Source organism: Callorhinus ursinus, unplaced genomic scaffold, assembly GCF_003265705.2.
Source record: "Callorhinus ursinus isolate GAN/ISIS: 27379988/994484 unplaced genomic scaffold, GSC_fseal_2.0 scaffold2, whole genome shotgun sequence".
NCBI classification, from domain to species: Eukaryota; Metazoa; Chordata; class Mammalia; order Carnivora; family Otariidae; genus Callorhinus; species Callorhinus ursinus.
In genome coordinates this window covers 5,432,425-5,453,956 of record NW_027397064.1, presented here as the reverse complement: position 1 = coordinate 5,453,956, position 21,532 = coordinate 5,432,425, and the positions used below count along the sequence as shown (strand labels likewise).

At 52.0% G+C, this 21,532-nt stretch overlaps 1 protein-coding gene across 2 annotated transcripts in view; it reads left to right on the top strand.

Annotated features, from left to right (window-relative positions):
* INPP5D (inositol polyphosphate-5-phosphatase D) overlaps positions 1-21,532 on the top strand; it is a 111,083-nt gene that overhangs the window by 67,098 nt on the left and 22,453 nt on the right. For both annotated transcript variants that reach the window (XM_025889347.2, XM_025889355.2), the window contains exons 10-17: positions 7,172-7,278; positions 9,686-9,788; positions 11,907-12,103; positions 12,565-12,682; positions 15,701-15,797; positions 16,333-16,471; positions 17,748-17,856; positions 18,033-18,121. In XM_025889347.2, the coding sequence (XP_025745132.1) occupies positions 7,172-7,278; positions 9,686-9,788; positions 11,907-12,103; positions 12,565-12,682; positions 15,701-15,797; positions 16,333-16,471; positions 17,748-17,856; positions 18,033-18,121 (959 nt within the window). The remainder of the gene's footprint in view (positions 1-7,171; positions 7,279-9,685; positions 9,789-11,906; positions 12,104-12,564; positions 12,683-15,700; positions 15,798-16,332; positions 16,472-17,747; positions 17,857-18,032; positions 18,122-21,532) is intronic.

Genomic DNA, 21,532 nt, shown 5'->3' with positions numbered 1-21,532 from the left:
TCTAAGGCCCACCTCACACACCCCTCCTTCACGAAGCCTTCCCTGTACTTCGCCCCCTTCCACCAAACCCTGGGGAAGTGAGCTTAAACGCGCGGCTCTGGGGGGCCGTTCTCTGTGAATATGCACCTCCCCACTAGGAGCCACCTCCCAGTCCCCGGACAGAGCCCTGCACACAGAGGGGCTGCCGGCCCAGTCAGGTAACGTCTATCTTGGGCGTAGCATGGACCGAGAGCCGGTTTAGCATGGTGCTCAAGACTGAGCTGTCTAAATTCGTATCCCAGCCCTGCCACTTGGCGGCTGTGTGACCCCGGACACATTGCTTAACTGCTCTGGGCCTCAGAGTAGGCACCAGCAGAGATGGCTGATGGCAGCACCTCACAGCACGTCTCTTGTGGATCTCTAGGGCCCAAGGCACGCGCCACGGCCTTACCCCGTCGAGAACACTCACCTGAGCTGTCTATTCAGATGACAGCTCTTGGCTTGACAGCCAAGCCCTACAAATAATGTCCACTATGGTTGGACCTCCAGAGGGGCGGGAAGGGAGATTATATATTCAGCACCAGCTGCGCTGGGCGCCATGCGGCGGGTAGGCGTGCAGGTAGACCCTGGGGCTGGCCTGCCCGAGGTCAGATGTAGGCTCTGCCGCTTGCCAGCAAGATCGTGTCGGCCTGCTTACCTAAGCTCCCTGTGCCTCATTTTCCTCATCTATGAAATGGGAATAATAATGGGTTTTTCCTAGGCTTGTCCTGAGAAGTAGATGAACTAATGCATGCGAGAACACCTCTTCTGTGCCCAGCAGTGGCACCAGCCCCTGGCAAAGTGCCCAGGCAGAGACCAGGGGCGGGAGGTCTACCCCACATGGGCCTGTAGCCTTCTGCTGCCAAGTCCCGTCAGGGTGGTGGCACCAAAGTCCTCGGGACGCTCTCAGGGCAGCAGATGGAGTGGGAGTCTGGGGAGCAGCCCCATGCAGGAGGTGGGGTGCGGTGAGGGGAAGAGTGTAGATAGCACAGGGAGGCAGTGGGAGCCCAGCCTCATATCCCAGCTTGGCCACTTGTGACCCTGGTCTAGAGCCCAGATCTCTCTGATCCTCAGTGTACTCTCCGTCAAAAGGGTGTATATACATCCTGTAGGGCTGCCATGAGTCTTAAATAGATAAACATCACAGTAGGTAGTAGGTGCTCAATAAAACACCATCACTGTTGTAATTATCCTTCCAAGGAAAGGCAGCATAGAGCAGTGAGGAGAGACCAGGAAATGAAGTCCCTAGACACCGGAGTGTGACAGGCTGTCCTATTCATGCATAGTTGAGGTCAGTGTTGGGACAGGGCTGCCCTGTCTACTGGCAAGTTGGGCCGGAGACATGGGATATGTGAGGGATCGAGCAGGATTGGGCTGTGTTGAAAGTGATCCACTTAGAGCCATGCTTTCCTCTCACCTGTCACACAGAACAGAGTTACAGCTGAAAGGGGTGGGCCCAACTTAAGAGGAAACCAAAGCCAAGGATGAGGGGAGAAAGTGTCAGAGCGCCTGACTGCTCTAAAAAACTCAAGGTTTCTGGACTGAAAGAAATCCCTCCCAGGGTTCTGGGAAGCACGGTGGACCCTTGTCAGTTTAATTCAATGGACATTTTTTCTTTGGAGTGTTTTCCATGAACCAACACTAAGTTAGAACCCTCCAGAGATGTAGCAGTGTAGAAGGGAAAGTTGACCTGTGAGCATAGATTACAATGTGTATCAGATGCAAGGCTGGCCCAGAAGGAGGATTGATTGGCTCTGTTATGGGTGTGCAGGGAGGCCTCACACCACAGATGGCTCTGTCTAGGGCTTTGAGGGATGAATAGGAGTTCACCAAGCATAAGGTAGGGGAGGGCCCTAGGACTGAGAATGGCCTGTGTTGGGCCAGAGTGTTAGGCGCATGTCCCTTGTGGCCCTAAAGAGAGGAGCAGCGGGCCATGGGGCCCCAGATGTGGACAGGGCCCTGAATGCCAAAGTAAAAGCTGGAGATGTTCTATGGCATGGACAGTGCTGATGGGCTGACCACCTAGAGGGGTGAATATTCCCCTTTGTGGGATTCTGGACAGTGTGAAAGTTGCCATCAGCCCAGGGACGGGTGAAAGAGCCAAGCTGGTGAAGAGGTGCCCTGAGAGACCCCAGCTCGAGTTGAGATACACTGTGACAGTGGAGGTTCACGAGCCCTTAAAAAGAGAAGCATGGATGCCTGGAGCCCACTAACCCACACTCTCTGCAGGCTACGCTCGCTTGCTTCCTATCCTCCCTCCAGGCCCTGGACCCCAGCTCACCCTCTGCTGTGGCCTCTGTCACATCAGGACACAATTCCTTGTTCCCGAGTCCCCCTCCCCCATGAGGGCCGGGTCGTGATCTTATGCACTCTGCCATCTGCAGGCCCAGCACAGGACCTGGTACTCAGCAGGTGCATACTCAGGGATTGCTGACTGACTAGGTGCTTACAGTGTCGCTCATAAATCCCCAGCTCCCCCCACCAAAAACATGGGGCCTCCACAGAGGCCAGGAAGTGGGGCTTTTTTGTTTACTGCTAAATCAATCCCCAGAGTCGAGAATAGCACTTGGACAGAGTAAGTGATCAGTCAGTACGTACTGAGCAAATCCACGAGTGAATGATGAACAAATGAGTTCAAGGCCAGTGCAGTAATGCAGTTCATGTGGCCGCGTGTTTGGGTGCCCTCTTTATAACCAGCACGGGAAGCAGTTTGCTTCTGCGGTGAGGGGCTCTGGGTAAACTGGATTCCCGTACTGGTTTCACAGCTTGATAATTCCCTCGCTCCACGGCTTGATCATGGTGTGACCTTAAATTAGCAACTTACCTACTCAAAGCCTCCATGTCCACATCCATAAAACGGATTCCTATAGGGTCCTCGCGAGCGCTGGTGGCGAAAGGCATGTCTTTAGCCTGTCCTGGCGCAATCAGTTTCCAGTCATGGTTATTGTAAAGTGCTAATCATCTGGAGGAAGTCTTTGATTGCAGGTGTTGGGCGTTCCTTGCCCTGCTCCGGTCCCCGTGTTCTTGAATAGCTTTGGCATTGAGGTCTTCTATGCATAGGAAAAGCCAGTGGCTGTCTGAGGCAATCATAATGTATTCACTTACTGAGCAGTCATGATGCGCCAGGCACTGGGGATGCAAAGGTGAACAAGCCAGGAGGGATCCTGGCTCTCGGGGAGGTTCCACACAAGTAAGAGTCAAGGAGAAAATAACCAAGTACACAAATACATAAACCAGGAGTGTCAGGGAGTGATGAGCTCTAGGCTGGGAATGTAAATAGGATGTTAGGACAATAATGGAGGACCGCCATTTGAGCTGGCACCTGCATGTCACGAACATGCTGGCCACGCAAAAACCACAGAAAAACCCTTGGGCAGAGGTTCCGAGATGGGAGCAAGCTTGTCATGTGAGCAAGCCTGGAGTGGCCGGAGCACGGATGGTGCAGAGATTGGGCACCTGTCCTGGGCCTGGTGACCCCGGAGTATGTTCTGTGTGCAGTGAGCCACTGTTAGGAGTTTTAAGCAAGGGAGTGGTATGATCCCACTTTAACATGAACTCGGGCTGCCGTGCTGAGAATAAATTATGGCAGGGAGTGGGGAGACAGACCAAATAAGAGGCCTTGAGATGGGGAAGGAAGGGCATTGGGAATGTTTTGAAGGTCAGACTGCTCATACCCGCTCATGGGTGAGATGGAGAGTTGCAAGGAAAAGAACCACAAAGAGCTAGTTTTATTTAGCTGGGTGTGGGGACAAGTGGGCCTCTTACTAGCCCTGGTAGAATACTAATCCTGATCAAGCAAGATGTCACATCTTGCAAGCAGCCTCACAGTCCTGCAGATGGGGGTCAAGGAAAAACCAGAAGTTCAGAAGGACAGAGACATAGCCTCATAGTAGCAGATTCACAAAAGTCTCAGGGCATCTGTGTTGCCAGCAGTAGGCATCACACCATGGGCTATTTACTGCTGCTGACAAGGGCGATAGGATTTCTGAGCACACAGGACGTCCACGATTTCCCTTGGGTAAGATTTCCAGTGAAGATGGCGGTTGAACACACACACTTGTCAGTTCCCTTCCTAAAAGCAAAACTCACAGAAACCAAGAGACTGGGGTGGCAACAAAATTCTAAGTGCTGAAAAGCAGATGGATAATGATAACCAACTTAAAAAGGCTCAATTTTAAGCATGTAGTAGGAAAAATTGAGACACCTGACTCATACCACAGAACCCACAAAGGGTACAGGAATTGATACTGTCAGGGGCCCCTAGAAGTGGTGAAGGTGAGGTTATAAACATCAGGATTGGATGAAAATCTATTTTAAAAGAGACCCACCAGATCTTTCTTACTCCTCACAGCCTACCCTCTGTTTCCCCTCGCTCATACACAAGGATGTTAGTTTTCTGGAGAAGCTAAAGGGCTGGGGGGACACCAGGCCTGGTAAGGACAGAGGAACTCACTGGAAACAGGACAAAATAATGGTTACTTCTGAATGTTGATACCACAACCTTCATCACTGCCCTGGCCAGGATGGTGCCAGCCAGGCCCACACCCTCCTGCAGGCAGGAGGTTGGAAGAGTCTTCTCTGGAGCACGTGACCAGCCCAGGGACAAAAATCAGCCCATGGGTTTCCCTGTGAGTCAGCCCGTGAGACCACCCGTTGCAGAAGCAGTGCTTGACCCCCCACTGTCACTGTTGGAACACATAGCCAAGGATCACCAGATGGAAGCCTGGGATGGGCCGTGAGACTCAAGGCAAAAAAGAAACAAAAAGGCAAAAAAATTGGAGGGAGCAAATTGTGAAGGTTAAAAGAAATTGGACCATGAAACAAGAACAGAATGCTGTTTTAAAAGGAACATTCAGAGGACAAAATAGAAATGAAGAAGGAGGAAAGAAGAAAGGGGAAGAAGAAGTAGGGAAGGGGAAATTAAAACATTACAGCAGAAATTTTTAAAAATAAAAACAGAATGGAAGGATGACAAGACGAAGTTGAGGAAGGCTCCCAGAGGGTAGGACGAAAGGATAAAGGGAGGGGAAATAGGAGAGAAGAGGTTATTTAAACTTAGAAGACCAGCCTGAGACATCTAATACCAAACTAAGGCAGTAAGAGACAATGGAAACAATGAGAGAGACTCTCAGAACCAAACAACACCAGTTTCCAAATTGAAAATGGCCGACAAAGCGCCCAGCACGATAGAGGGACATTGTTCCACCCTGAGGCACACGCAACACTGGAAAGTCTCACCACGCTGGTGTCCAAGAAAAGATCCTAAAATCGTCAAAGCAAAAGATAGATTACAGACTGTCAGGACTTCCCAAGACTATCTCAGCAATTCACCAAGGAGAACTCCCAGGACTCGGCATCAAGTCATACAGCTATGATGTGTTCCAGTGAAAGGATGCAAAGCAAAATCAGCAAAAGGAAAAGGCATATGGGACGAATTCCACGGGGGAAATAAAGCACAGACTTCCAGGAGTCCTCTCCCAGTGCAGTCACACGGGGCATGCCTAATTGCTCCCCCAATGAGTTGTGACAACACATGTGAAATGTTGTCTACCAGGGAAGCTCATCAGAGAGTCGGCACCCAGGGTTTTTTACTGGGGACTGGTCACGTAGGCACCCTCTGCCTGGCACATACCCAAATTCCAGACTTCCAGGAGGAAAGCAGATGTTCAGCACAAACTGTTAGTACAAATAGTTAGTATAGTATAGTATAAATAGTTGAGGGGTATCGAGCTGCTTTTACCAGTTCAGGACAGGCTGGGGACCCTCCCCAAATCCAAGTTCCCAGATGATAACCGACGACCACCTTGCAAGCATCTTTTCCAAGGATGGCAGTCAGGCTTTCCAGGTTTACTCTTCTGTAGGCAGGTAGATCAAAATGACATTGAGTTCCTCGGCAGCAGTGCCAAAAACTAAAGTTTTCCCAAGGAAGGGTCCTGAGGAAAATAATTCCAAACTGTCAGTGAAATGTGAGGGTAGGGTTTTCAGACATGCAAGGCCTCCAAAACATGTTATCCATTCCCGTTTATTGAAAAATGACTAGAGACATTGCTCTACCAAAATTTGGGCATAAAACAAGAAAGAGGAAGACAATAACTGAGAAATTGGATCCAGTACAAGAGAAAGAGCAGTGAATTGATTCCTGTATGATGGAGAGGGAAGGCCCTAAGGGCATGGCTGTGCGTGAGACCTAGAGGTCACCAGCCCAGAGACGAGAGGGCCCAGAGGCTCTGGGAGAGGCTTCCTCAGGATGGTAAAACTGATGAAAGTGCTTGATTATACAGAAAAGAGAGTTATAAACGAAGAGAGTTAGGACCAATGAAAAAGCATGGCAATTATTAACTCCAGGAAAAACCAAAAAGTTGTGTAAGAAAAGGGAAGCAATCGAGGCTTATCAGTAGCGTTTCCATAGTCGTAACACTGAATCCTTACCTGATCAAAATGGTGATATAATTACTGGAAGTTGATGATGGGACCGAAATTTTGCGTTGGTAGGGAGCAAGGAGTGGTGGGAGTACCAACCTGTGTGAGAGAGGACTAAGCCTCCACCTTCTGTAGTGGGAAGTCGATACATAATAGGAAATATCTAAAACTGAAACACCAGGAAGAAGTAATAGAAGCATGTTATTTAGAGACACAGTAAAATTCCCAAAGAACCCATTAAAGGAGTTAAACATAATTGCCTGTAGGTAGAAGGACATTGGAGACGTGGAGTTGGGGGATACGATTTGTAAAAAATCTTACAGAACAGCTTGAGTCTTGATTGTTGATAAAAGTAAACAGTTTTGATTTAGATATGAATTAAGAGCAAAGCAAAAGAGGGAAGAGAAAGGAAATCATTGAGGTGGGGGGGGAGGAGGAGGAGGAGAGAAAGCAAGGGAGAGAGGGAGGAAGATGACAAGGTGACAGTTCACACTGTCTCTGCTCTGGCCAGGCCACCTCTTGTTTTTTCCAGGCACCACCCTTCCCAAGCATGAGTCCCTTTCTGGTATTACAGCCAGGAGCAAAGGGATCTAGGCGACTAGGTACAAACTGGGTGCTCACCTGGGGATGGGAAGTCAGGATTGTTGCTGATCAGGTGCCAGAATATAGCATAGACTCTGCATATTGAGTGGCAAGTGGATGAATGAATAAATGAACTTTCGTTGCTCTTAAGTCCTACAGCTCATCAAGTCTCAGAAGTTTCTGAACAAGTTGGTGATTTTGGTGGAAACCGAGAAGGAGAAGACGCTGCGGAAGGAATATGTTTTTGCTGACTCCAAAGTAAGTGAGGACAGAGTGCTTAGATGGGTCAGGAGGGGAGTGGGGGACACGTGTCTTTGGAGGCTTGTGTGTGCCTGGAAATTTGTACCCTTAGCTCACTCAATTCTCACCACTCATTTCCCGTCTGGGAAAACCGGTCCCAGGAAATTAGGGGACACATTCCTGGTCGGCGGGGATTTGAATAGCTGCCAGTCCATGCTCCCCTCTCTGCCACATTCCCTGCCCCCAAGAGGGCCCTTGGGCTTTATCACTTGTGTCTCATCCAGCCCTGATCCCCACTGGGAGACGTCTCAGCTTCCCGGGGCTGGACTCAGAAGTCCTCTGGGGCACCTCAGATTTAAATCTGAATACCAACCAGCACTCCTTCCGGGGCCACCTTTTGCCCCATCTGCAGGAGTAAGATGCCCCACCAGGACTGGCTCCTGGAGCAGGAGGTGGTGTGGGCCAATGGAAATACTCGGGGTCTTTGGGCATTGCACTGGGCCTCTGTCTAGCCAGAGGCAGGGTCCTCTGTGATCTGATCACTCCCCTCTGACACGCCACCCAGGGCCTGAGACCCTCCGTCTTGGCCTTACTCTTTATCCTGTAGTATATGGCTCACACGAGGCAGGGCACAAAGAGCTTTCATCACATCAAGTGTTGGCTGACCAGGCGTCAGCAGCATGGCAAGGCTGAGGGACGAGGGCTCCCAGCTCAGGCGTACAGGGACAGTCCCCACCAAGTGCCAGAACCTTCCTTCTTTTACCTGCTCCATAGATGCTGTGTCAGCGCCCAGGGTGAGGGGGTGCTGGTGGGAGGCCAGCAGGAGGCCAGGCGGTGCCCAGAACTGGCGGAGAGGGTGGGATGAACTCAGAGGAATGACAGAGAAGGGGCTGGGAGACACAAAGATGCAGGGGGCCAGATGGGGCAGGGCGGGGAATGGAAAGAAGGAACGTCTGGCTGGACCTCATCCTGGGTACATGGACATAGATCTAAAAACCAATTCTGCGCATTGCTGCAAGCTCAGAAGGATTGAGACACAGCAGTAAACTGTGGCACCACGTTTTGAGCCATCCCGAACTAAAGGCAGGTTTCCATAACGACAGTCATCATAACATCTTTGTGAGCAGGTTTCTTCAGAGGGGATTGATTAGCTGAGATCTGCAATTTTTTAGGTTGAATCATACGAAATTGCGATCTCTGTAGGTGCGAAACAGCTAAACATTGGTAATTTCATATGGTACAACCTAAAATTTGCGTGTGTGCTTGTGTGGTCAGCCTGCCCTTGACAGTCTGCTCTGCTTTGTGCCCCGCTGTATGCCCAGGTGCCCGGGACAAGTCAGGGAAGACTCTTCAGGAGTCTCTGACAGCCTTCATGTATTCTCTTCTTTTTGGTTTCTTAGATCTAAATTTTCTTTCATTAAATAAGTAACCTATTCTCATTGGTGAAAAAGTAACAAATACAAAAGAAACAAAAAGTTTAAAATGGAAGCATCCATATGCTGCTAGTAGCCTTTGGACTCTCAGGATGTTTTTGTTTTGTTTTGTTTAAAGATTTTATTTATTTATTCGAGAGACACAGAGCACGAGCAGGGGGAAGGGGCAGAGGGAGAGAAAGAAGCTGAGCAGGGAGCCCCAGGCGGGGCTCCATCCCAGGACCCCAAGATCATGACCTGAGCCAAAGTCAGACGCTTAACCGACTGAGCCACCCAGGCGCCCCTTGTTTGTGGGTTGGTTTGTTCTTTTTAAGATTTTATTTATTTATTTGACAGAGAGAGACACAGCGAGGGAGAGAACACAAGCGGGGGGAGTGGGAGAGGGAGAAGCAGGCCTCCCGCCGAGCAGGGAGCCCGATGTGGGGCTCGATCCCAGGGCCCTGGGATCATGACCTGAGCTGAAGGCGGATGCTTAACCAACTGAGCCACCCAGGCGCCCCTCCTTGTTTGTGTTTTTAATAAAAATGCAACAATGCTATTTATACTGTTTTGTCAACTGGCTCTTTGCATGTAACAACGTAGTTTGGACATCTATCCTTATTGAGAAAGTATTTCTGCAGCGGAACTTGTGAACCCTACAGTATTCTGGCATGTGGATGACCCATACTACAGTTATTCACTTGCTTCGTAGGATTGGACATTAAGGTTGTTCCTAGTTTTTTTCTGTATTGACGTGCATGCTGCAGTCCCCGTGCTACGGCTGGGTCTTTGTGCGGTTCCTGGTGTCTTAGAGTCAGATCCTTGCAGAGGATTGGCAGGGTCAAAGAGAAGCCACTTCCTTAAGACTTCGGACCCTCTTTCCAGATGCTCTCCTGCAAGTTCGTACTGATTTGCGCTGCTCTCAGTTTTCTTGAAGCTGACCAAGCCCTTTGAAAGTGTAATGTGCAGGGAGGCGGAGGCCTTTCTGAGTCTGTCTGCCCTTCAATCCCTAGAAGAGAGAAGGCTTCTGCCAGCTTCTTCAGCAGATGAAGAATAAGCACTCGGAGCAGCCTGAACCAGACATGATCACCATCTTCATCGGCACCTGGAACATGGGTGGGTCCATATGTGCCCCCGCACGCTCCTCCCACCACCTCCTCTTGGGTTCTGCTTTGCTGCCTCAGACATCCGCAGATGGACGGGGGGGCGTCTGTCTTCCTCCCACCCACCCACCCCCACCCCCACCCCCACCCCCACCCCCACCCCCCAGCCTATCTGCACAGCCTCCTTTCTAGGGAATTCTTTACTTTTGCTGAGACAATGGAAGCGAGAAATGAGCTCTGGGATTCTCATACCCCAGTAGCAGCTGGGCTGGGTTACTTTGCATGTCTAAACTGGAAAGTTGTAGTTATAGTCTGGATGTGTAGGTAAAGAGGCTTTGTGCACCTGCCAGCCTTAGGCAGCTCTCCAAGGGGGCCTCAGGCCTAGAAGAAAGAACTCCCTCCCTGGGTGGGGTTGCCAGATTTATTGAGAGAGAAAGAGAGTGAGATGATGCCCAGTTACATTTGAATTTCATGTAAACGGCAAAGTTTTTTTTAGTATTGGTATCTAGCTAGAAATGATTATGCTAAATGTATACTACGCATATTTATATACTAATCTATATTATATGCTCGTATATGTTGTACTGAATATAAGTTGTAGCAAATCGTGTAACTATTCAGCTGAAAAGAAGTACTAAATCTACACCAAATATATACTGTATCAGCCATGTACTGTATACTTATATACAATATATATTTATATACTAGATATATCACACTAAATATAAATTATACTAAATAATTATTTCATGGAAGTATTTAGCGAGGAGAAAAATAAGTAGATACAGGATGTCTAGTTCATTTGAATTTCAGTTAAACGGATATTGGTTCATTTGAATTTTAGTTAAACGGCTGTTGCACGGGGCATACCTTTTGTAACAGTTCTCTGTTGTTTTACTGAAACTTGAATTTAACTGGGTGTCCCTCTAACCCCACATTGTCCAGAGCAGAGTCAGGCTCACCCACCCTCTGACCCAACAGATAGCCACCCAGCAGTGAGGGGGGCGGGGGTGAGCAGCAGCCCTTCGAAGAGGGGCAGGGGGTGATCTGGAAATGAGAACACAATTTGCTCCTCCTGGCCTATGGGCTGAACGGAGAGTGGGCCAGAGCACCTGGGCCCAATTCCGCGAGCCGCCAGCCCTGCACAGGCATTCATGCCCTGATGTTGCAGGGGGCACGGCAGTACTGAAGTTGAACTCTGGCCCATGCTTGGGGTCCCATGTCCTCTTCTGCCCTCCCTTGTGTTTCTTACTGGCCCCCTGATTTCATCAGCTCGCTCTCAGGGGTTCATGCGCGGGGGTACACTGCCCTTGTTTTTCCCTCTGTGAGCATGGGGGGCTTAGATTCGCCTGGACATGGTGAAGTCCGTCCTGGAGGGGGCGCGCCGTTCATGCAGAAGGCAGTGCGGAAGGAGCTGGCTGGGTGGGTGGGTGGGGTCTCCTCAAGCAGAGACCACCAGCCCCTAGGGCTTACGCTCCCACTGCGAACCATAGTGGGGCGCAGAATGGCCGCTGTCAGGTGACTTGGGTTCTTGGCCAAGTAGGTTATCTCTCTGGGGGAAAAGTTTACTCAACTGTGAAGGGGTGTTTCGAGGAGAAATAAATCCATCCTGTCTTTATTAAGCTACTTTGACTCGTTTTTCGAAATGAGAATGGAGGAGGTCTCCACACTCCTCCTACTCAGCGCAAATCAGTACTCAGTTTGCGGCTGAGATCTCTCTGGTTTGCAAGGAAGTCCCTGTCGTCTCCCAAACCTGTCAGCCTGCTGGGCTGTCCTTGCCAACAGGATGTAAACTCCTCGAGGACTGTCTCAGTTACTCAGTCAGCCCCAAAGGCTAGGACGGTGTTTGACGTCTCGTGCAACTAGTTCAAGTCACCCTATGGACTCTTCGGTTATTTCCAGTCTCTGAAACTTCATGTTCTCTTTACAGAGAGACTTAACTGTGCTCTGACCCCACCTGACATCCTGGGGGTAATAGTACCTAATTCTCCAGCTGTGGCATTTCGTGGGGTGGCCTGAGTGGTTTTCAGTGGCTGGGTGAACCTCCTGCCCCGCACACTTTCCCCCGCCTGTGTTTTGAACTCTCCTGATGTACCTTTGACTCACTTGGTGTTGGGTTTTGCTGTTGAAGGTAACGCCCCCCCTCCCAAGAAGATCACGTCCTGGTTTCTCTCCAAGGGGCAGGGAAAGACACGGGATGACTCTGCTGATTACATCCCCCATGACATCTACGTGATCGGCACCCAGGAGGACCCCCTGGGAGAGAAGGAGTGGCTGGAGATTCTCAGACACTCCCTGCAAGAAATCACCAGCATGACTTTTAAAACAGTGAGTAGCTGGCCGGGGCACCGGGTGGAACTCCGGGGCAGTGGGCTTTGTGAGGCCGGCCAGGAGCATCTCAGACGCAAGGGTGGGCTCGGCCTGTGAGCTCTCAACTTCCAAAGAGACCCGTTTGCTCAGTGGTCATTCCCCACCACCACCTCTGCCTTCCAGGGCCAGAGAGGAGCACCTCCATTCTGAAATTGGTGTTGCTGAAAATCACTGGGGCCCTCCCTCGTCCTTGCCCCTGCTTGTAGATCATCCTTACTTCATTGAAATCTTGCCAGTCCTGGCTCTCATCTTTAGTATACTTTGTTTCATTTGCAAGGCATCCTTAGACGCTCCCCTGAAGTTTAGCGATTACAGATAGGGTCCCCCATCTTGGAGGTCAGGGTTGGGGGTAGATCTCTTGCCCTGTGGTCAAGCACCATTGCCCTGGCCAAGGGTGACCGTGTTGTCCACCCCACCAGATTGCCATCCACACCCTCTGGAACATCCGAATTGTGGTGCTGGCCAAGCCGGAGCATGAGAACCGCATCAGTCACATCTGCACTGACAATGTGAAGACAGGCATTGCCAACACTCTGGGTGAGCAGGGAGGGGGCCGCGCTCATGGGGCCATCCCACCCGAGCCGACTGGGACATCCCTGTGTCTCACTTCCTGGGCTCCCCTCAGTCCTGGGTAACCAGGTTGGTGGGTTCCCCCAGCCTCCACCCGGGGTCTACACCAGTGCTGCTGGGGATCTGGCTAAAATGCGGGTTCTGACTCAGCAGGTAGCAGGCGGAGCCTGACATTCTGAGTTTCCAGCTAGCTTGCAGGTGGGGTCATGCTGCTGTCCCGCAGGCCCCACCTAGAGAACCAAGGACCTAAGACAGGAGTTGACAGACTTTCTGTAAAGGGCCACATAGTAAATATTTTAGGCTCTGTGGGCCGGGTGCCATGACACAAAAGGAACTACAGATTGCACAAACGGGAACGCGAGTAGCTGTGTTCCAGAAAGCTTTGTTTGCAGACACAGGTGGGGCTGGATTTGGCCCGCAGGCTTTCTGTTGCCAACCCCTGGTGTAGATCGAGGTTGGATGCGGAAACGCTGGTATCAGCGGTGAGCCAAGGGGGACCAGGCAGGGCACCTTCGAGAATTGAATTCAGAGCAGAGGATGACGGGAGTGCATTTGTAAGTGTGAGTCTGGGTGTGGGTGTGAGTGTGAATCCTGAGTGTGTGTGAGTCTACAGGTGCAAATCCAAGCCCGTGTGTCTGTGTACACGCAGGTCTGTCTGTGTAAGCCTGTCTGGGCGGAGTGCGCATGTGACTTTGTGTGTGTCTGAGTGTGCATGCGAGTCTGTATGTTCGAGTCTGAGTACATGTGAGTCGGTGTGCGCGCGTGTGCAGGTTGGTCTGAGCGCATGTGTCAGTCTGTGTGTGAGTGTGTGTGGGCAGGTGCACCCACGCAGGCCATGGGCAGGGTTGAGGGCGAGGCCAGTGGTTTCTGGTGGTTGGAGTCAGGGACTGGACAGAGTCCCTGAGACAACAGGAAACAGAAGAATTGCTGCAATCGAACGTGAAGAGCTCTCTCGGCTTTTCTGCTGACAAACCGCACCCTGCCCGCATCCACACCCACTTGACCCCTTCCTTCCTGTCTCTGGAGCTGCCCTGTCAAAGCCCATGCCCTTCTGCTGCCCAGGAACCTCTCTCTGTCCTTGCTGCAGCCTGCCTGGGCTGCCCACCCACCTGCCACCAGCCCCTTCCCAATACACGTAAGGTAGTCAGACCTCCCGGTACGAGCTAAAACCAGGCCTCAGCCAGGCCGTGCCTCCGGCTGTTGGCCCAGCTCTTGTTCATCGTGACAGAGCCGCCCGTGTGCCCCCCGTGTGCCCCCCCCCAACATGGTGCTGGGCACTGGACAAGGGACTGGGCACACTGCAGCCTGCTCACATCCCATGCACCTGCTCCTCCCTTCCCCCAACCCTGGGGCGGGCTTCTTTCCCCTCTTCTCCCCCCAAGTGGCTCCCAGCCGTGGTTAGCGTGGGACAGAGCCCGGTGAATGCTGGTTGGCTAATGCTGGTGGACATCATCCCTAGAAGAGCTAAGGCCTTTTTGAGAACATACATGTGCACGGCCGACAGCTAAATGCTCTAGGAGTATTACCCCATTTACTAGAAACGCCCCGTGGGGGGCGAGGACCATTGTTGACCCCATTCACAGACAAGATGCTGGAGGCGACAGTGATGTTCCTTAGCCTGTCCCAGGCCCAGTGGCAAGAAAGTGGTGGGCAGGGATTTAAACCAGGTCACATCGCAGGATGGGGAGAAAGCTGGAAGGAGAGCCCCCCCCCCGCCCCGGGGCGGGGGAGCAGGGCCACCCATCGTCGATAGGTGGATGGTCTTTGAGGTCCTTCCCCTTAGGCTCCACCCAGTGCTGTCCAGCTCAGACAGAAGGAGAGCCACATAGGTGGCTACGAATATTCTAGGAGCCACGTTCAGGAAAGTTAAAGGAAACAGGTGAAGTCGATTTTCATAACACTTAATCAAACACCATTCTCTCAAAAGATTACCATTGTATGCAATATAAAAATTATTAAATATTTTACATTCTGTCTTTCTTGCTGAGGCTTATAATTCTGGTGCATCTGTATACTTACAGCCCTCCTCAGTTGGGACCAGCCACATTTCAAGGGCCCAGCACATACAGCTCAAGCCGTTGACCAGAGCAGGCTCTCAGACGTCTGCATGCGTCAGAATGCCCTGGAACAGGGATGGCAAATTTTGTCTCTTAAAAGGCCAGCCAGGAAATATCTCAGGCTCTGCAGGTCATGCAGCCTCTCTTGCAACTACTCAACTCTGGGCATAGCTGTGTTCCAATAAAATGTTATTTACGGGCTCCTATTTGAATTTCGTACCATTTTAATGTGTCACAAAACCTTCTTTTGATTTTTTTTCCCCAACTATTTAAAAATGTAAAAATCCTCTTCACCTGACCTGACATCGGGCCTGCGTTTGGCCCACCCCTGACCTACAGGGCTTGTTTCACCCACATTCCTGGGCCCCGCATCCAGAATTTCTGATTTGGCAGGTCCAGGGCGGGGCCTGAGAATTTGCACTTCAACAGCTCCCAGGTGCTGCTGCTGTTCTTTGGGGAACACACTCTGAGAACCACTGGTCTAGAATAGGTTGGAAACTCAGAATAAGAGGTGGCCTCAGTGAGGGTTTTGGTCCCACCAGGAGCCTGGTTAGCTGGGGGAATGTCAGCCCACCCAGCCCCGGGCTCCTTTGACTTTGAATCCTCCCCAGGCTTCTGGCTGCTTTCGGTGGTCTTGCCTGCTTGGCCTGTGGGGTAACAGTGAGTTCCCGGGAGGGGGACAGCCGGATGACTCAGGCCTGCTGAGGACTCCCAAGGCCGCAGGCCGCTCACCCTGTTTCTTCTGGTCCTGGAGGAACGAATGCCCCCCTGCCCCCCGAGTCCTTGCCACCCCTGAATGCTCCACTCCAGATGAAGCTGTTCTGGTTTTCTCGCTCTCCTCTTGAGAGTAACATTGCTCCACCTTGATTTCCCACCACTTGCCAAGGTTGCCTGTTGTGCTGACTTCTTGCTTCTCCCCTCCCTTTAGGGAACAAGGGAGCTGTGGGGGTGTCGTTTATGTTCAACGGAACGTCTTTGGGATTTGTTAACAGCCACTTGACCTCCGGAAGCGAGAAGAAACTCAGGTAATAGAGCTCATTGCCTGAGAGCGTGTTATGGGGTTATCTGCCCAGACAGACCTCACATCCGCCAACACCGCAACTACTGTGCAGCCCCCGGCTTTCCCCATCCCTGTGGCACAAGAGCGACCTCTCGTGTGGGTGAATCTTGTCGCGAGGACAGGACGCGTGTTTCCGTATGTCATTGATCTCACAGATGCCTAAATACCACTCCATTTCTCAAGGGCAGGACCTCCTGCGGGCACCCTTGCAGATCACAGCCTGTTGGGCCCAGTCATGAAGACCTCTGTCTGGAATAATCATGGTTCCAGTCCCTGCTGGACGGAGGCTCTGGGGGCCCCTGCACTGTGCCCCCGCTTCCGCCTGAAAGGCCCTTTGCACCCTGACTATGTCCCACCTGCACACGGAGGGGGTCTGCTGCAGCCGCCGGGGCCCCAGAACTACGTCTCCGTCCCCCCCGGCTTCCTCCACCTTCCCACCAGGGTGGTGAAGTAGGGAACCAGCGACCCCATGCAAGACGGCTACTTTTTCATTTAAATAGGCGAAACCAGAACTACATGAGCATTCTCCGGTTTCTGGCTCTCGGGGACAAGAAGCTAAGCCCTTTCAACATCACTCACCGCTTCACCCACCTCTTCTGGCTCGGGGATCTGAACTACCGCGTGGAGCTGCCCCCCTGGGTAAGGGGCTGCCCACCAGCCCACCAGGGGCGGGGGCTGCACGGGGCCACGGAGGCACAGGCCGAGCTGGGCCGAGGCCACTACGCCCCCTCAGGGACTCGATGCCGTCCTGTTGTGGAACCCCGCACCTTTCCAGTTCCCTCTGCTCACACTGGGTCCCCACATACCCGAGGAGACCAGCCCAATTTTCTGTCCAGATGGCGGGTCACTGGGCAGCTAAGGAAAACGTCGCTTGCGTCGGATGCCCAGGCATGGTCCACCGAGGAGCAGACCAAAGGGCCACTTGGCAGACACGGCCCTGCTCACTGAGGGAGAGCAGAGCGTTCCCAGGAAGGGGGTGGACAGGCCTGGGAGCAGAGCCGTGCGGTCTGTGCAGACACCTGGGTTACAGCTTGTACGTCCCTAACCGGGGTGTAGAACCTTCACTTTGCGTCCCGTGTGGGGGGAAGGGAGGACGGCAGGCGCTGAGGGGCGAGAACCCTGGGGCACAGTCAGGCCAAGGAATGGCCTGGGGTCGGTTGCAGATCCCGGGCAGTCGGGCTGGAACCCGGACCTTCTCTCCTTCCCCCCCCCCGTTACCCTGAGCAGCCCGCCCCTCGCTCTTGCTGCCCCAGCTGCGCTGCAGAGACCGAGGACGAGCTTAGGGCCCGTTTGTGCCCCTCTCGTCTCCCCACCGCTCCCCCCCTCACTAGAGGCTCCCCGCAGCCGATGGCAGGGGGCTGGACATGGACCCCACAAACCCCGACCCTTCGCAGTCAGAGGGGCGGTCCTGGCCGTTCCCTGACCAGGAGGTCGGCCAAGGGCGTTTGCCAGAGCAGGGGGAGCGGTCTCGGGAGGGAGGACCTCTGGGTTCCAGGCCGCCGGCGCATCCTGCTGATGCCCACGGATTCACGGGGCTGGGATTTCAGATCCTGCCACGGCCTCACAACGAGCTGCCTCGGTTCCCACAGAGAACAAGAGAAACATACCTACCTGCTAATCAAGTGTTGATAAAAACAATACTAAAAGTCGGAGTGAGAAAGTAAAAGGTCCCTCTGCAAATCTGGAACAGCCAAAATTTGTATTGTCAGGTTGATGTTTGGCGACCTTTGCAGGGTTTTCCTTGTAAAACAGTTGAGCGCTAAGACACACCAGCTGGGCAGCCCCGGGACCGGGGTCTGGTGCAGCCTCGGGGGGCTCCGGGTCCCTGGCGGCGGGCAGGTGGGTGGTGATGGGTCTCCTGATGTTGGTGAAGGCGGTGGGTCTCACCGGGGGCCTGGCCGTGTCCTTGCTCCAGGAGGCAGAAGCCATTGTCCAGAAGATCAAGCAGCAGCAGTATGCAGACCTCCTATCCCACGACCAGCTGCTCATGGAGAGGAAGGAGCAGAAGGTCTTCCTGCATTTTGGTAAGAACTGTGGCCCTCTGCTCCTGGGTCCCCTCCAGCCATCGCTGTCTCGTCTTTTCCCTGAATATCCTTGGGGTGGGGGGAGGGGAAGGACTATAGCCGCAGAAGAAGGAAAGGTGGCCCGGGTGAAACGTGGGGGAATCAAAGCAGAAGCCAAGGTTTTGTTTGGTTTTCAGAGGAGGAAGAAATCACGTTTGCGCCCACCTACCGTTTTGAAAGACTGACTCGGGACAAGTATGCCTACACTAAGCAGAAAGCCACAGGGGTGAGTTCTCGTCATAGCCATCACCCTGGCCCCCCATCCCCACCCCCCTGCACACCTCGCCCCTCTTGTGCCCGATCTCAGAAAGGCGAATGGGGCGTAAAGAGCATCTTCATCCCCTAGGCAACGGAAAAAACGAAGGACAATTAGAGATCATGTGTTGAGCATGATCTGAGCAAAAAAACCTCTTCTAAGGAGAGGCTGGGCAGCCAGACTTGCCCACGACAATTAACTAGACTCTGACACAGGATTTACCTTCTGTCCAGAGAGTCTAAGAGTGGTTCTAAAGCTCTTTTTTTTTTTTTTTAAGTCCTTTGATGAAATCTATTCGCTAATCTACCAAATGAATCGTCATTAAGCAAGCTTCCTTACTGCAGGACTTATCAGAGCCTTTACAGGTTTATGAGCATTATGGTTCTCCACAAGGAGATTTCTGGCCAAACTCAGTTACTCATGGAATACCAGTGATTACCTTATGAGGTCCCTTGGGTTCCAAGGAACAGTGTTTGGGGAAAGCTGCAATAAGGCTTTCATTCGTTCTTATTCAGCAGGTATTTACTGATGACCTGTGATGGGCTAGATATTCTCCTAGGTGGTAGGAGATCAAAGATGAGCCCAGTGTTTGCCCCCAAGGAGTTTATAGAAGGAAAGATGAGACAAACACACAGCTAACTAACCAGAGATGGAATATGAGGTTGCCAGATACACTGAGGAGCCGTCAGAGAGGGACATGACCATTAGGGGAAGGAAAGATCGGGAGAGGCTGTCAGAGAGGTCCCACTCGTGGTGCTGTGAGGAACAGCTTGGCTATCAGCAAGGGCTGAGGGGGGGCTGATCCATTTCCAGTTGGAGGAATTGCTAGAATAGATATGGAGGTAGGAAATTCTGGCCTCCGTCACCTTCTGGGGCTCAACCCAGGAAAGCCAGGCGCCGAGGTGTGGAATGGCGAGCTTCTGGGGCTGCTGGAGGCTTAAGGAAATGGAGAATGGTTCAGAACATTGCCTGAGGGCTCGGGGCAAGCAGAGAAGTGCAGGAGGGATGGTAAAGCCAAGCATGGGGGTGATCCCAGAACAAGGCAGGAGCTAACAGAGAAAGCCAGACAGAAGCTAACAGAGAAAACCAGACAGAGGAGGAGAGAAGATCCAGGTCTGCTGTGGAGGAAAGAGGCTGAGACCCGCCCCCCCAGGGCAAGACACCTGCTGGGGAGGCATCCACGGGCTGCTGTTAGCTGCGGTCCTCTGGGCAGGTCCACAGGGGCATGTGGGGACAGTGATGGCATGTCCAAGTTGACTTGAGTATCAGGAGAAGAAATAGGGGCTGAGCTGAGGGGAGGGAGGTCCTAGATGCCAGGGTAAGGTTTTAACCTGTCAGGTAGGCAACAGGAAGCCACTGAAAGTTCTGCTGGGGGTCGGCACAGCAGTGATGCACAGAGAAGGCCGGTGTGCATCGGTGCAGAGGGTGGGGAGGGTGCAGGGGATCCCTGAAGAGGCCGTGTGCTATGTCCCACTGAGAAACTGGGGCCTGAGTCCGAACTGGGAACAAACAAACAAGGCAGAAGCAAAGGAGAGCAGGACGTGCTGGTAGATCTGATTGCCATGGATAAAAACGCTAATCGGAAGGCAGAGCTGGCTTGGAGGGGAGTCTAGAGCTTGTCTTCAGACTTACTGTATAACATTGGTGGAAGACCTCAGAGGAAACATCCAGAAGGCAATTGGAAGATATTAGGTGACACCAGGGCTGGGTCATAGATTTGGGAGTTGTGCGTGCCAAGAACACGGACACCCCCACGGGGTAGGTGACGTTGGCAGGGAGTGAGTGGGAGAGGCGAAGAGAAGGGCTGTGGGTAGATTTGGGGGCGTCCACGTTCAGAGGTGAGAGGAAGAAGCAGGCACAAGAAAGGAGACGCGCCGCGAGTGCTCCTGTAGGTGGTGAGGGGACCGACCGGGCATTTCGGCATCACGGAAGCCGGGGGTGAGAGACCCGTCAGGATTAGCAGTGGCCAGCGTGGAATGTGAGTCTAGGAAAACATGTTCCCTGCGTGTGAACCCTGCACAAGGAGCTGGATTTGTGGTCCAAAGTCGGTGGACTTTGAAAGAGCAGTTCACGGAGTCCTGGGGGTGAAATCCAGCCTGGGAGGGGACGAGAGTGGCTCTTTACCAGCTGTGTGCAGATGAGTCGGGTAAAGCTTTCTAGAAATACGGATGTCTGGGCCTCATCCCCATAGGCTCTAATGCAAGAGACCTGGAGCTGTGTCTTCTGTATCTTTGTAAAGCTCGCCGGTAGTTCTTGGGGCAGCCAGTGCTGAGAACTGCAGCGTTAAGAGTAATAGGCTGGCAGCATTGTGCACCTACCCTGTGACCCAGGAATTCCACTTTGGGGTAACCCCAGACACATTAGTACATGTGTTCATCAAAAGGGAGATACGAAAAAAAAAAAAAAAAAAGGGAGATACGAGAATGTTTATTGCAGCTTTGTGCACAATGTCCAAAAACTGGGAGGAGCCCTGCTTCCGTCAACGGTAGACTAGATAAATGCGGTATATACATACAATGGAATAAAACCACAGCTGGAAGGTGAATGAACTTCTACAGGGAACAACATGGGTGAAAGAAGCCAGACCTCAAACTATATATCCTGAGTGAGTCCATTTATCAGTTCAAGGTTAGGCAAAATGCATACGTAGCGGCATTAGGCAGGATCATGTTCACCTCTACAAGGTGGTGGTATGAACACAGAGGAACATAAGGGAGCCTTTTGAGATGGAGGAGATTTTCTTTATCTCCATCTGGGTTAGATGAGTGTGTACAAATATAAAAACTTCTCAAGCTGTCTACTTAAGATGAGTACACTTTACTATACGTAAGTTGCACCTCAAGTTTAAAAAACGAAATGGGTGGTCCAAAAGTAGAGGCAATGAAAATAGAACATTCTGGAAAGAAAATTGGTAAAAAGAGAAAAGTTTACTGCAGGAGATGGCAGGGGTAGGCTCTTTTAGGGTGAGTACCTTTACATTTATAGGCAGAAGAGAGAGAACTAGAACTTAAAGTGATAAAGGATATTGCCAGTTTGCCTTGTCTATCACCCCCAGTGGGCATCTTGCTCATTCACCAGTGTAGCCTGGAGAGGGCTTGTCTTAATACATATTGTTTGAGTGGTTGGATGGGTAGATGGATATGCAGATGGGTGGGTGGGTGGGTGGATGGATGGATGGATGGATGGATGGATGGATGGATGGATGGATGCGCAGGTAGGTGAGTGAATAAATAGATGGTTGGCTGGCTGGATCAGTAGATAGGTGGGTGGCTGTGTAAATGGGAGTGGGTGGCTGGAGTGTTGTTACTAAAGTAAGTAGCTGGAGAAGATAAGCAAAGATTGGGTTGAAAGTACAAGTTGTGGGGTTCACCTGAGTCAGAA